The 14,350-nt window shown below is 32.0% G+C and overlaps 1 protein-coding gene across 1 annotated transcript; it reads left to right on the top strand.

Annotated features, from left to right (window-relative positions):
• Nucleotides 1-6,783: 6,783 nt before the first annotated feature.
• Nucleotides 6,784-9,545, top strand: LOC124841566 (putative polyamine oxidase 5). The gene has a single exon (XM_047317859.2). The coding sequence runs from the start codon at nucleotides 7,077-7,079 to the stop codon at nucleotides 8,793-8,795; it is 1,719 nt and encodes a 572-aa protein (XP_047173815.1). The 5' UTR covers nucleotides 6,784-7,076; the 3' UTR covers nucleotides 8,796-9,545.
• The last annotated feature ends 4,805 nt before the right edge of the window (nucleotides 9,546-14,350 follow it).

Consider the following 14,350-nt stretch of genomic DNA (forward strand, 5'->3'; position numbering starts at 1 on the left):
GTAATTTTTTCAGAAGAATTCGCAAGAATTTATTTGTATTTCATCATTCATAAATAAATTTATTATTATTATATTATACATGTTTTATATTATTAAATTTCGTCTCTCATTTTTTTAAAATATTCTATTTTTTTTTTCGTTTTTCCATTTGTTAATCATTCTAATATTATTATTTGGTTAAATATGCTTTATTTTTGAACTATGTGCAAAATTGACTTTTATATTTGTTACAAATTTTGATACAATTTAAAGTTTAAAAATGAATACATGTAATAATAATCACTAAAAAGTGTTGAAAATGTGTTAATATAATAAATCATATTTGTTCATAATTCAATTGTGAGTCCAAGTTCCACGTTAACCCATTGTCTTAAGGTTTTGACTAGAGAGTGATGTCAATTTTTTATATGGTTGAGTTCAGATTTTTGTATCTCCCAGTGAAACTTTTTCTCGATAGACCCATTCAGTAGTATTAGAGTCGATAGTTTGTCTTGTTGACCAGCTCATACGAATATAGTGGTTCCTATATCGAAAGTCTTCCTGACGAAGGTTATAGGTAAGTGTGTCCCGTTAAGATGAACGACAATACAAATGGCTACTCGTGGTTGTGATTTGTTGGGAATGCTTCCGCTGGAGGGGAAGTATACCAATGTGGAAAGGACTCACCCCTAGATGGAGATTCTTTGGAATCCAACTGTGAGTCCAAGTCTCACATTAGATAGAAATGAGAAAGTAGAGCACTATATAAGGGTGAAAGACCCATTAATTCGCTGTCTTAAGGTTTTTGGTAGAGAGTCGTGTCAATCCATTATATAATTGAATTCAGATTTAATTGATGTTTGTATATTTCCAGTGAACATTTTCCTAGATAAATCTAATAATATTAACAATAATGATGTTTGATAAGATAGATTATATTATATTCATTATTAAAGTTTAGGAATGAAAATGATTTTAGAATAAAGACAAAATTCAGTTTTATATTAAACTCAAATGATTAAAAACATATTTAATTTTTTAAAATTAAGAAAAAAACATATATTTCATAATTAATATTAAATTATTTTATCTTAACTAACAAAAATATTTTACAATTATATATGTTATTCAAAATACAATACAAAAATATAAATTGAAAAAATTTATAACATTAGTTTATTGCTTGTAATAACATTGCATTCAAAATAAATATAAGTATTTAAAATTTTATTTTATTTTATTTTCCGGTATCTATAATATTAAAAAGAAAAATTTTAAATATATTATTGTTATGATGTTTGAAGAATTATTTATAGATTAAATCAAACATATAATAGAAATATAATAAAAGGGTAAATATATATAATAATAGATAAAGATATAAAATACACCTATCACACCATTAGAAAAGTTAGCATCAATGCATATCCTTAACTTAAAAAAAAAATTAATTATACTTTTTTACAATATCAGAAGAATTTACTATCACAATAATACTAATATTAGTTGTGTTTAGCGAAAAGGTAACACTTGAATAATTAGAAATATAGTTGATAAAATTAACTTAAATTTCCTATATATCATGGTGATTTAACCCACTGTTAAGAACCTTTACCTTTTATATGATATTTTAATATATGTGATTTATATTATTACTAAAATTGTGATATCTTCTTTCTTTAAAATATCATGATCACTAATGACCACAGTTTCATTTCAAAACATCAGATTAAATAATCTCATCATATACATTTTTACTTAATATATATCAATTTATGGATTTTAATTCCATATTCCATACATACATAATACAAACACGTATAACTAACATGTCTTTATAAAACAAAAAAGACTTTCTACTTTAAGTTGTGAACATATAGTTTGAGACATCACTTAAACAATAATAATTTTATTATAAAGATAATTGATTCAACACCTTTCTCACCTAAATTAATAATAAATGTTGATATAATATATAATACGCGAGTCAATATCCATGCTACAAAATCATCTTATTAAGACAAGAGAATCAACATGAAAAATATAATTAAGGAAATGTGAGAGAGAAATCAGAAGTAAAGAACTCTTAACTACAGGAGCTCAAAACAAGAAAACATTAATGCAAATAAAAAAGAGAATGACAAGACATCAATATTGAATGCTTTAATTATTCTCCCTAAATACGAAATCTACTATAATTCTTTTTTTTTATTATATATCTCTTGTAATCTTCCATATTAATGTTAAAGTATTCTCTGGTGCCTATTTAAAAAAAAAATTAGAAACTACTTTTCTAAACTTGATATTTTGACATTTTAGCTTACAGGGTTTCATAAGCTTATGGTTTGAAAACAAAATTAAAATAAAAGACTCAATGACCCAAAAGATTATATTAAGCTTAAACATGTCAAGATATTTTTTTCCACATCATCTTTTTCTAGGTTACTCATCCCAAAAAATAAAAAGGATGAACTTATATTTTAATTTATCTTATTTAAACAAATAGCATAGATGAATATTTCATTATCTCAATTCATAACTCAATAGTTACACTATAATCATAAAAGAAGTATTACATTCCTCTTAATTATTTGCATCGATCAACTCAACAACTCTCATCAATGTGACTAAAATCAAACAAATAAATAAAATAAATAAAATAATAAGGTGTAGAAAAATATTATTTCATTAAGGTTCACACACTTTAAAGACATTTTCTAGTGAAAAATAGAGTTTGTTTCTAATGATTACCACACTCAAACTACTTAAAAGTTATTTGAACAATAATATATATATATATATCACTTGATATAAAAACAAAAAATTATTACTCAAGCAAATAATCTAAGTTTAAATTTAATATTTTTTCATGATTAAAATTAAACAAAATTATATTTATAATTTCTTAAAATATATTTAGACATAAAAGTTAATAAATATCATTATAACTTTAAATGGGATAGATTTAATTGGGTTGTTTATTTGTTTAAGAGTTTTGTGATATTTAAAGTATAAGGGTCAATAGAATGGTAGAGAATGATAGAGTTTATAGTTTTGTAGGTGAAAAACCAATACGTAAGTGTATAAATCGTAAGTGTCTTGTTGACATACAATATGAAAAACACTGTAAGCATATTTAAAAATATATAAAATTCATTTTTTTGAACATAACATATATGGCAAAATATGATAGATAGTAATGTAATTTTTTAATAAGAAAAATAATAAATAAGATAAAAATTATGAAGATGATGAAATAATGAGTGACTTGATAAGGGAATAGCTTGAGAATTGAATTGTAAAGGTAGTGCAGTTGGAGAAATTATAGATGTACAGATGGGAGTGAGTTGACAATATTGATGGAAAGAATGAAGTTGGTAAGTAGCATATGTCATTGTTGGTTTGGTCCTCTCCTCATATCACATAATGAACAACACAAATTGATGGTAAAAGCATTATTAACAACATAGCACACAAGAAGAAAGAGTAAGCTCAGCTTCATTTTATTTTCTCCCCAGATATGGCAGAAAAGGCCAAACAACAAAACTCATAAATATCCACTAAACTCCAAAAGCAGCTCCATGGGAGAAAGCAAGTTTGTGGCTCAAGAATCCTATGCCTACTCTTCACTTCTCTATACGCCAAAACCTCACATCACCATGAGTGTTTTCAGCCATGTACTTTGCTTTTCATTTCTATTTTAACTCACACCATTCATTCATTGCAACATTTATTAACCATTTTCCATCTTACATTAATATTATTAAAAAATATCAAATAAATATTATTAAAAAATAGAGTAGTAAAAGTGAGGTATGTGTGAATATATTGATATGTGTAAAGTGAATATGGTGATGTAAGAGTACAGTGAAAATCAGCAACAATTGAGGTATGATTCGAATCCTTTACCCCTTTGTACCCATTCCAACACAATCATTCTCAGATGAATCCCTCCCTGTCAAATTATGGGTCTCAATCACCTGTCTCTTACTCATCAAAAGTAAAAACCACCCAACAATCCTAAATATATCACACACTTCATCTTCTCTCACTCATTAATTATCATCACACTCACAATATCATTAATTATAATCTTCTTAATAAGCTCCTTTATCTTGTAAAAAATTATTAATCTTTTGTTCTCTACTAGCAAGCAAGTATTCTTCCGCAGACACGTGATACCCTGTGACTGTGGTGGTACCCTTTGGATTCAAGCTCCAATGCAGGGAAAATTTTTAATGTAAGGGGTTTTGACTTGTGAACTATTAGGCTTTGATAATTGTGCTTGATGTGTGATTAAGAAAAAGTTAATGGTAAGAATCTGATTGAATAATTAAGAATTACTGTGTAAAATGAAGGAAGCTTATTGAAGATTTGTCTGATTGATTGTGATTTCGTTTGATATGGTTGGATGAGTTGCCCTTAAGTAGGACAGTGCCTTAATTAGGTAGGACAATGGGAGAAAAATAGTGGGGTAGTGTCCAACTCCAAACATATCTTCCCTCTCTAATCAATCTATGATACTAACGTATCTGCACTATCTTTTATGAAGATCCAGAGAAAATGTTTAGGTACATAATTGCCTTTCCTTCATGATGCCATGTTTCAGACTGTACTACTACGACTACCATCCAACATCAACATGAACATGGCTACCTCAGCCTTATAATAATAATAATACTATGTTATAAGAACACGGATCTTATTGTTATAGTCTTTGTCTTGTGTTTTTTATTTAATCTTCGGAAAGTTTTAAACAATAATATAAATGGTAGATACTAGTGGTTTTTTAAATTAAATTATTGAAATTTATTATTTAATTATCTTGTGATTTACATATATGCAAACACTATTTTTAAAATGGACATCTCACTACATTTAAATCAGTCGTTTTACTGTAAGTAAATTAAAAAAAAAAAGATTAAAAGAAATACAATCAATATTTTTTATAAAACATTTTATTAGGATTTAATATATGACAGATTATGTTGACGTTGCACAGCCATCACCGTTTACCAAGATTCATGCACTGTGCTCTGTTCTGTTTTGTTCTGTTCTCTTCTGCTTTATCTCTCTTCTTTCACAGCAATTATATTATAAAGTCTGCAAACCGTTGACCACAAATATCAAAGATGCTTCTTGCTTCTTTGCTTTGCTTAGATATTTATTTCCTTCAATATCTATCATCTATCTTTAAATTCAATATACTAAGTTTTTCTTGGACCGTACAATTATTATTCAACTTTTTTTTCCTTTAAAGTGTGCTATCTGCTTACAAGCTTTGAAATAATCTCATATTCTTATCTTATGCACCACACAATTAAATAAACACTTATACTTCAGTTCGTGTCTCTCACTAAATATTCTTAAAATGAATGTTGTTTGAGAAATATTCGTTCTTTAAAAAATATCTAGACAACTTACTCTTACATAAATGAAATTGGCAACATCTGCTGAGATACATTTACTGTTTGCTGACACAGTTTGATCTGTAAATCATAGAGTTTAACAGAGTCACGTAGTGATTTTTACTCTATTTTTCAATCATGGTTGGCATGATTTTTGGGATGATTGTTGTACAACTTACTAGATTACTTTATAAGTTATTTCAATTATTTAAAGACAGAGTGAAAATAGTTGGGCAGAATGTTTGATCATGGCAATTTCATTTGATATGTCAGAAAACTATGAATAAATATGATTGACGTGCCATATTTATTGTCACACATGAGCCATGTATACTCTAAAGACCTTGATAAAATCGTCTACTGATTGGTGTAATATTCCTGCATGATTAATGTAAAACTGTCAAGTTTTCTGTAACCTCATTTTGAAGAAGTAAAATATAATGGGAAGAAGAGAAGAGAAGAAAAGAGGCTAATGTAAAGAATAAGAAAAACAATAATACAGTGAGTGATGGGAATGAGAGTGTGCAGCAATTTGATTATAATGGTTGGATTTGTGTGTAGGGTGTCCTCCTTAGGACTCATCTAAGGACAGTCCATCGGTTGATCAGGACCATTGACTTGTTCAGTTGGTGGGCCGTCCCTAACTCTATTTACATGTGAGGTTGGTGAAAGGCACTATCAACCTTTTTTTTTTCTTTCTGGTTTATTTTATTCTTATTTTCACATTTTTTTCATTTCTTTCACATCATGAAATGTTGTGTTGTGTTGTGTAATTTCCTTTGATTTTCCCCCCTCTGGTAAACCCCTTCCCTCTCAATAGCATAGGTTGTAGTCATAGACATTAGTCTTATAGCTCAGTGCTCAGTGACTGTCTCTGAATTATTACTCACTCGTGGGCATTTATGGCTGTGGGACACACCTACCCTTCCCAATTTCAATTTTTAAGTAACACTTGAGTGACATTCAACCATTTTGAATTTGCTTGTAATTCTAGTAGTAGTTGCTGTTGGGGGGTGTGTGTGTGTGCGCTTTCTAGCTAAAGGAAAAGTAGACCCCTGTCTTTATTAGGAGGGATTAGTAATTAGTAAATAGTACTAAACAACAACTACAAACAACGTGAAAAACTAAAAAGATGTCACTACTACTTCAGATAATGTACTCCATAAAAGTTTCAAATTGTGCTGACAGTTCTACTTGTAATTTTATCACAACCAGAGGTTGTAGAAAATTATTGGGGTGGGTCAGTGGGTGAATTTTAAAACCTGGGTTGCATATATTACCTCATCATGAAAAACAGCAGAAGATTTTTACATTTACCATGTCTCTGAGTGCTTTGGATTATATTGATTTTCTTTCAGGAGATAGATATTTAGTAGTAGTAGAAGTAGTATTGTGATAACAATTATTTATTTACACTAGTGAGTTAGTGATTGGCATCACTGCACCCCTAAAAAAAAAAGTGCAAGAAAAAGGCCATTCAGTGAGGAAGCAGAGAGGCCAGTTATAAATTGATTGTCAGTAACTCAAATCTCACCTTCACAGTTCACACCACTTGTGTGTTGTTGTACCACTCTGTGTCTTGTTTATTTCTCCCCGTGTGTGATTGGTTTTGTTGTTTTGCTTTGCCTGTTGTGAAAGAGTGAAAAGCAAAGCTATTTTCTAATCTTGTGAGTAGTCTGTGAAGCAACAATGGTGGTGAAGAAGCCACGGATAGTGATAATTGGAGCAGGAATGGCAGGCCTCACAGCTGCCAACAAGCTCTACACTGCCACTGCCTCAAAGGACTTGTTTGAGCTATGTGTTGTGGAGGGTGGAAGCAGGATTGGTGGCAGAATCAACACCTCAGAGTTTGGTGGTGACCGTATTGAGATGGGTGCTACATGGATCCATGGAATTGGAGGCAGTCCAATTCACAAAATTGCTCAAGAAATCCACTCACTCCGCTCTGACCAACCTTGGGAGTGCATGGATGGGAACACTGATGAGGCCATCACCATTGCTGAAGGTGGCTTCCACCTCCACCCTTCCATTGTTGACCCCATTACAAAGCTCTTCAATAACCTCATGGAATATTCTCAAGGGAAGCTCAATGAAGCCACTGCAAAGGGTGAACTTGAAAGTTATCACAAGCTGGCTGCTTTGGCTGCTAAGGTTGCTTCCAACAGGTCTGGTAACAACAACCTTAGTATTGGCTCTTTTCTGAGACAAGGCCTAGAGACTTACCAGATTTCAAAGGAGCAAGAGGAGGTCAAAGGGTGTGGGGAGTGGAGCAGGAAGTTACTTGAGGAAGGAATATTTGGAATGCATGAGAACAACCAGAGGACCTATACATCAGCTGATGACCTCTTGACACTGGATTATAGTGCTGAAAGCGAGTACAGAATGTTCCCAGGTGAAGAAATCACAATTGCTAAAGGTTACTTGAGCATAATTGAGTCCTTAGCTTCTGTGTTGCCACCTGGTTTGATTCAGTTAGGTAGAAAAGTCATAAGGATTGAGTGGCAGCTTGATGAGAGGAAGGGTTTGGAAAATGGCTGTTGTTCTTCTAAGCCTGTGAAGCTGCATTTTTGTGATGGCTCCGTTATGTCCGCTGATCATGTCATTGTCACAGTTTCACTGGGAGTGTTAAAATCTGCTATTCGTGATGATTCAGGTATGTTCTGTCCTCCTCTTCCCTCTTCCAAAACTGAGGCAATTTCAAGGCTTGGCTTTGGGGTTGTTAACAAGTTGTTTATGCAATTAAGTCCAAAACATGGAGGAGGGAAACATGAATACCAACATGAACATGTAAATGATGACTCCGACAAGGGGTTCCCTTTCCTGCAAATGGTTTTCCATTCACCTCAATCTGAAACGAGGCACAAGAAAATACCATGGTGGATGAGGAGGACAGCCACCCTTTTCCCCATATACAACAATTCGAGTGTCCTCTTGTCTTGGTTTGTGGGGGAAGAAGCACTAGCACTTGAGTCACTCAAAGATGAGGAGATCATAAATGGAGTTTCATCCACAGTCTCGTGCTTTCTACAGCATTCTCAGTGGCAAAAGGGTTCCAGTTCACATAGATTGTGCAATGGGAATGCCAATTCTGAGGAGAGATCTCAAGAAAATGAGGTGAAGTTCAGTAAAGTCTTGAAGAGCAAATGGGGAACTGATCCCTTGTTTTTAGGCTCATACAGTTATGTTGCTGTAGGGTCAAGTGGTGATGATTTAGATGCAATGGCCGAGCCATTGCCAAAAGATAGCAGTTGTCAGCCTTCTGCTTCTTCTCCACTTCAAATTTTGTTTGCAGGGGAAGCAACTCACAGAACTCATTATTCCACAACTCATGGAGCTTACTTCAGTGGTCTCAGGGAAGCCAATAGGCTTCTTCAACATTATCATTGTGTTGGGATTTACAATAACTAGTTTTTTTTTTCCTCCTTTTTCTCTTAAATTTTTTGAACATTTATCTCTATGATATTATTCCCATTTTCATTTTAAAAGTCTTCGTTTCTCTTTAAGGAAAGTAGTGAGTGATTTGGGAAAAATCAATATTAGAAGGGGGCAAGATGAATAGTGAGATGGGGACCTTTAGATGTACTACTTGAAGTAATTTTTCCCCAATATATTCCTTTCTCTGCATTTATGAGTGTAGTTATTTTCATTTAATCTCCTTGTTAATCTTCAAAAGAAAACCAGATGAGATTTTTTATGACATTCAGGATTTGAATTTAGGGACTAGAAAGCTTCAGATATGCAATGCAACAACCCCCATCTCCATGTGTGTGTCTGTCTCTGGCTTCTCTCAGAGGACAGGATCCGCCAAACCCGGCTCTTTCCAGCTTGGAATCTCCTCATTAGTTCTATGAAATGAAATATGGCTTGTCAAGTGCTCAGGCCTATGTGTTCCTGTCACTTATCAACTCTACTCAAAACATTGATGCTACCTTTATGAGAATTGCTCCTTGATGTGATATAGATAGAGCTTCTGTAATTAAGTGCTAAGCAGTTCAGTTCAGCTAAATTCGATTCATCCTTGTTCATTCCATTCTACATGTAAAATCAAGTTTAATTTCATCAGTGTAATGTAAGGCAACAAAATGAAAGACTTTCTATGTACATATATATTGTTTATAGCAATAAGCAAAACCAATGCAATGATGCTGGTTGGGGCTAGCTAGCTCTGATGTATGTATGACTTTAATTTATACATATGTATATTATCCCAAACCAAACACACTCTAAACAAGTTTGATTACAAAGAAACAAAGGGTAACAGGAAAGTCCAAAAGCATTGATTTGTTTGAGTCATATATATTAGAGGTGTGTGGGAATGAGAACTTGGGACAATAAATGAGCTGGCTAAAACTGTATACGATTCACATGAAAATGGATAGAGGCAGCAAAGGTAGGGTCCCATTATGCACCCCCCCTGCCCCCATGACCAGTTTCGGTCGATCAGACCAATAACCAAAATGTCCTTTAACAATGAGACAGAATTGTAGATGCTTATAGCCATCTGATTGCAGTGATCTTTTGTGCAGAAGCTCTCTTGGTCAGGATTCATGAAAACGACTGGTCCCATTCTTCTGCCTAGTAGTACGTATTTTGGCAATAGGACAGACATACATATATGTAGACCACTTTGCTCCAAGTAACAAAATCCCCTACCTACCAATTGTTATTCAAACCAAATCCACCATCATTCATACTTGTTACTTCTCCCTGGGGCTTACTTCATTTTGGACTCCTTTGACACCCATGTTCTTGTAGAACATCCCCATGTTACAATAATACATACTTTCTGTCATAATGTGTCTGTCATTGCCAACTTCTACCTTCTGTGCTTAAAAAATTCACCCCTTTGAATTTCATGCATCTTGTCAAGCAAACAACGAACCAGTTCCTTCCATCATTCTTTTTATTAGAATTAAAAACAGTACTTGGTAGTATATCATGAATAAATGGAACTTAAAAATCAGTTATACTTAGGTAAGTAAAAGTGTTTGATATTGTGAATTAGTAGTATCTTTAGGATAATGATTAGGAAGACCCTTTTGGTAATAGAACACCAAACAAAAGTCACATGGAATAACAACCTGTTTTGGGGTCACTAAAATTCTGGCAATGGCTTCGTGCATTTGCTTGATAAAAATGCTAACGGATTATCTAAGAATATCTGTTTGGTGACTGTAAGGTCAAATCAAGTGCAATGTAAAGTGAGTATTATTGTAAGATTTGCCAAGGCCCTCTCCGTTCCCCATTTCAAGTTTTTAACTCCATCCTCCCCCTCCTTTTAAAAGAATAAATAAGGAAAAGAAAAATAAGACACTGAAATGGCCCACTTGTTATCTCTTTTTGCCTCTTGTGGGCTTCAATCACCCTTTGATGATTGCACACCACAGACCAATCTGTCATCTAGTCCTTGTTTGATACATAAACCAACAAATGAGAATCTACATTCCTCACCTGCTAATCTAACATCTTAATTACCAAAACATCACCCTCTTTCCATCCAATTATCATTATGGTCACACACCTTCATTGGCAATATTTAATGCTCACCACCACATGTAATTGACCACAACATCTGAGGTCTATTCCGGTATAATCAAGTTGGTGTGATAATTACCCCATTCATTGCTGAAAATCTTTTCAAATTAATGTGAAATCTTTTGAATTAAGAACAGTCAATGCCACACAATCCTACTCTAGGTTTAGGGGCTGCCACTTGATTTGGTTCAACTCTAGTAGGACCATTGAATTGACTACACGTGCACATTGGAAAGATTTCATTGTAAGGAGCTACACCACATCTTTTTACGATACAAACAGATAGCTAGATGGTTTTTATGATTCAATCAAATTCAAGTGTAATGTGATCTAGCCCTCTGAAAATGATCATTGAGCATAAATTTAACATAAGGGCAGACAATTACCTCTCATTATTGCACTCATGGCCCTATCATGCACTTAGTACAGCGAGGGAACTGATTCAGTCACCAATTAGAAACAAACCATATAAAACTAATTGGCAGGGCAGAATGTGAATCACATCGTGAGACTTACTTTACATCTTTAAGCAGTGGATGTTGTAGAAGTGTTGATATAATATACGTACCACTCAACTCCATTGCTTCTTGCTTTTCTGTTTATTCAGTTGGATGTACTTTAATCATTCTCTTCCACAAAAATTATGATTCTTTCTATCATATTCACCTTTGGACAAACATTTCTTTAACTTTACGTGTCCAACTTCTTTATCATGATGATCCTGCTTTTCCTTTTTTGCAAATCTTAGATTAAAAGTTTAATGATAGATGATTAAGAGGTCTCCATCCCTTTATTCTTTCTAAATGAGAATAACGTTTTTTCATTCCTAAAGAGCCAATGATGACAAAGAGGAAGATGACAGATTTAAATAAGTTATCACATTGGGGATCTGGATTTTTCTTTAGGAAGACCTAGGCAGTGATAGGGGACCCTTTTGCAAATAATATATAAAGAAAGATCAAGAAGTAGGCCACTTAAATCTTGAGAATGGAATCTTTGGAGTAGTCATATTCGTAGCCTAGCTAATAGGTTTGTTTTGAGGTTTCCCAAATTCTTTTTTGAGCATCACACTTGAAGGGGTCGATCCAACTATTTACTATCTTTTGCCCACATTCTCTTTCATGATGATTGAACCAAAGCTACCAAAGCATAATATTTTATCTAGACATGTCCGTGACATGAGAAGGACAATCCTCCTTCAATATGTTCTTTTGGCAACTCATCAACCAAACACTGCTAAATGATAATGATTTCAGAACTAAAGTTCACTTCTTTTCCTTTTCTTTTGTTCAGGAGAAGTGTTGAGAGAGTGAGATGAGCTATATCCAATGTATATATGAATCTCATTCAATGGTGGGCTCTTCCAATTGTTTAGCTCAAGTGTAAACTCACCAAAGATTTTCTCTTTTCTTACTGATATTATAATAAAAAGGAAGTAAACTTTGAGGGTAAAGGAAAGGATTCAGTAACCTCCCATTAATTGGTCAAATATGATTTTCATGGCAAATGATTAATTCTGAAAAAGAAAATGACTATTGATTACCATCACCTGAGAAGAGGTTCTTCTTCAGATATGCAGTCTAAAATAACACAACCTACAAACAACTCACTATAGTTATTACCTGTCTGTCTCTTTTACCTGGTAATAGCTTCTGCACAAAACTGTTTTCTTATCAGTGTATCTTCTTTTACTTTCTTTTGTAGATCCCATGAGCTTGAAGTATATAATTTTGTACAACCTAGCTGGTCAACTAAGATGTCTAGGATGCAACAAAAGCTTGTGAAAAAAATAGTACATGACAAGGACTTCACAGACTAAAGATTTTTGTTTGATTGAGGTGAAGGGAGTGGATTCTGAAGTTGGATTAGTATCTTAATCCAATATTCTCTCTGTGTAATACTTCTATTTTAATATGAAAAAATAATAATTAAGTCACCTCCTTTTCTTATATTTTATTGTTTTGCCCATTGGTTGCTGAGGGTTAAAGGATTAAAGTACTGCATCTTCTAATTAAATGACAAATATCAGATATCATCTGAGATTTTTGTTTGTTTGAAATGAAAGAATCTCTTGACAGTGCTTCTAATTCAGATTATTATGTGTCTACTTGCCATCCTATGGTAAGCACTTAATACTGAAGTTGCTTCGCCAAATTATTCCCAGTGTTGTGTTCTTACAATAATTATTAGCTACTTTCTTAGTATTCCTGCGAAGAAAATCAATCTGTAAAGTAATATGGACAAGAGTATGTCAGTTCTTAATTATAGCAAAGGGAGAGGTATCTACACCCAGAATATATAGGATATATTTATTATTAATCAAAGTCTATATACATAGTTTCATTAATTATAGCAATAACAACACAATATATTATTACATAAATATCCTAATTTATTGTATCATCACCTTAATTATAATTTTTAAACATAAAGGCTCAAAAGACAATGTAAACATCCCTACTTCTATTAGAAGGAGTGTAATATGATAATGCAATTTTTTTAAATAATTCAAATGAGTTAAAGTATCATATTTGATAAAAAAAAAATTAAACACTTAATAAGATAAAAAAAACCCATAAATTTATTATATTAAAGTTTTGGATTAAAAATGATGTAAAATATGATATATTATATTATTATATATCTCTAGTTACTTTATTATTATTTTTTATTATATTTTAAACTTAACTCATATTTTCTTTGTTATAAATACAATACTCTATATGTATTTTTTATTATCATATATCTTTAGTTACTTTGTTATTATTTTTATTTTTATTTTGATCTTAACTCATATTTTTTTATTCTAAATATAACATCTTGTGTGTATTTTCTATATAAAGAAGATTAATTTCAAATCTATTTTTCATTATGATCAACATGGTACCAAAGGGAAGTTCAGAATAAATCCTTACAAAATTTATGTGTGTTGGAAATATCATTTCATCCATTATCGGGTCACCATCGGACTACTTATTAATATATAATCTCACATTCAAGATATATACGTGAAGGTGTGTTAGAAATCTCACATCGACTAGTGATAAAACCAATTTAAAGTATATATATAGCTGCAAACATCATCTTACGAGCTAGTTTTGTGAGGTTGAAATAGACTCAATATTGTTCAACAATTTTGTAAAATTCTATGTGCCATATGAATTCAAAATTTGTTGACACGTCTATAGAAGCATTAGATTATTAAATATCTTATCTTTATCTTTTATGATTAATTATTTTGTTATTATTCTTTATTTGTATTTTTGTTATTATGATCCTATATGTATTTTCTACATAAGAGAAATTAATCTCAAATCTATTTTTCACTATGTTCAACAAATACAATAACTACAAAACAATATATAAGTATGATCCATTAGACCATTATAACAAGAGTAACATCATCGTATAACCATAAGAGCATAAAT

Source organism: Vigna umbellata, chromosome 2 (genome assembly GCF_029865625.1).
Source record: "Vigna umbellata cultivar VRB3 chromosome 2, Vumbellata_1.0, whole genome shotgun sequence".
NCBI lineage: Eukaryota > Viridiplantae > Streptophyta > Magnoliopsida > Fabales > Fabaceae > Vigna > Vigna umbellata.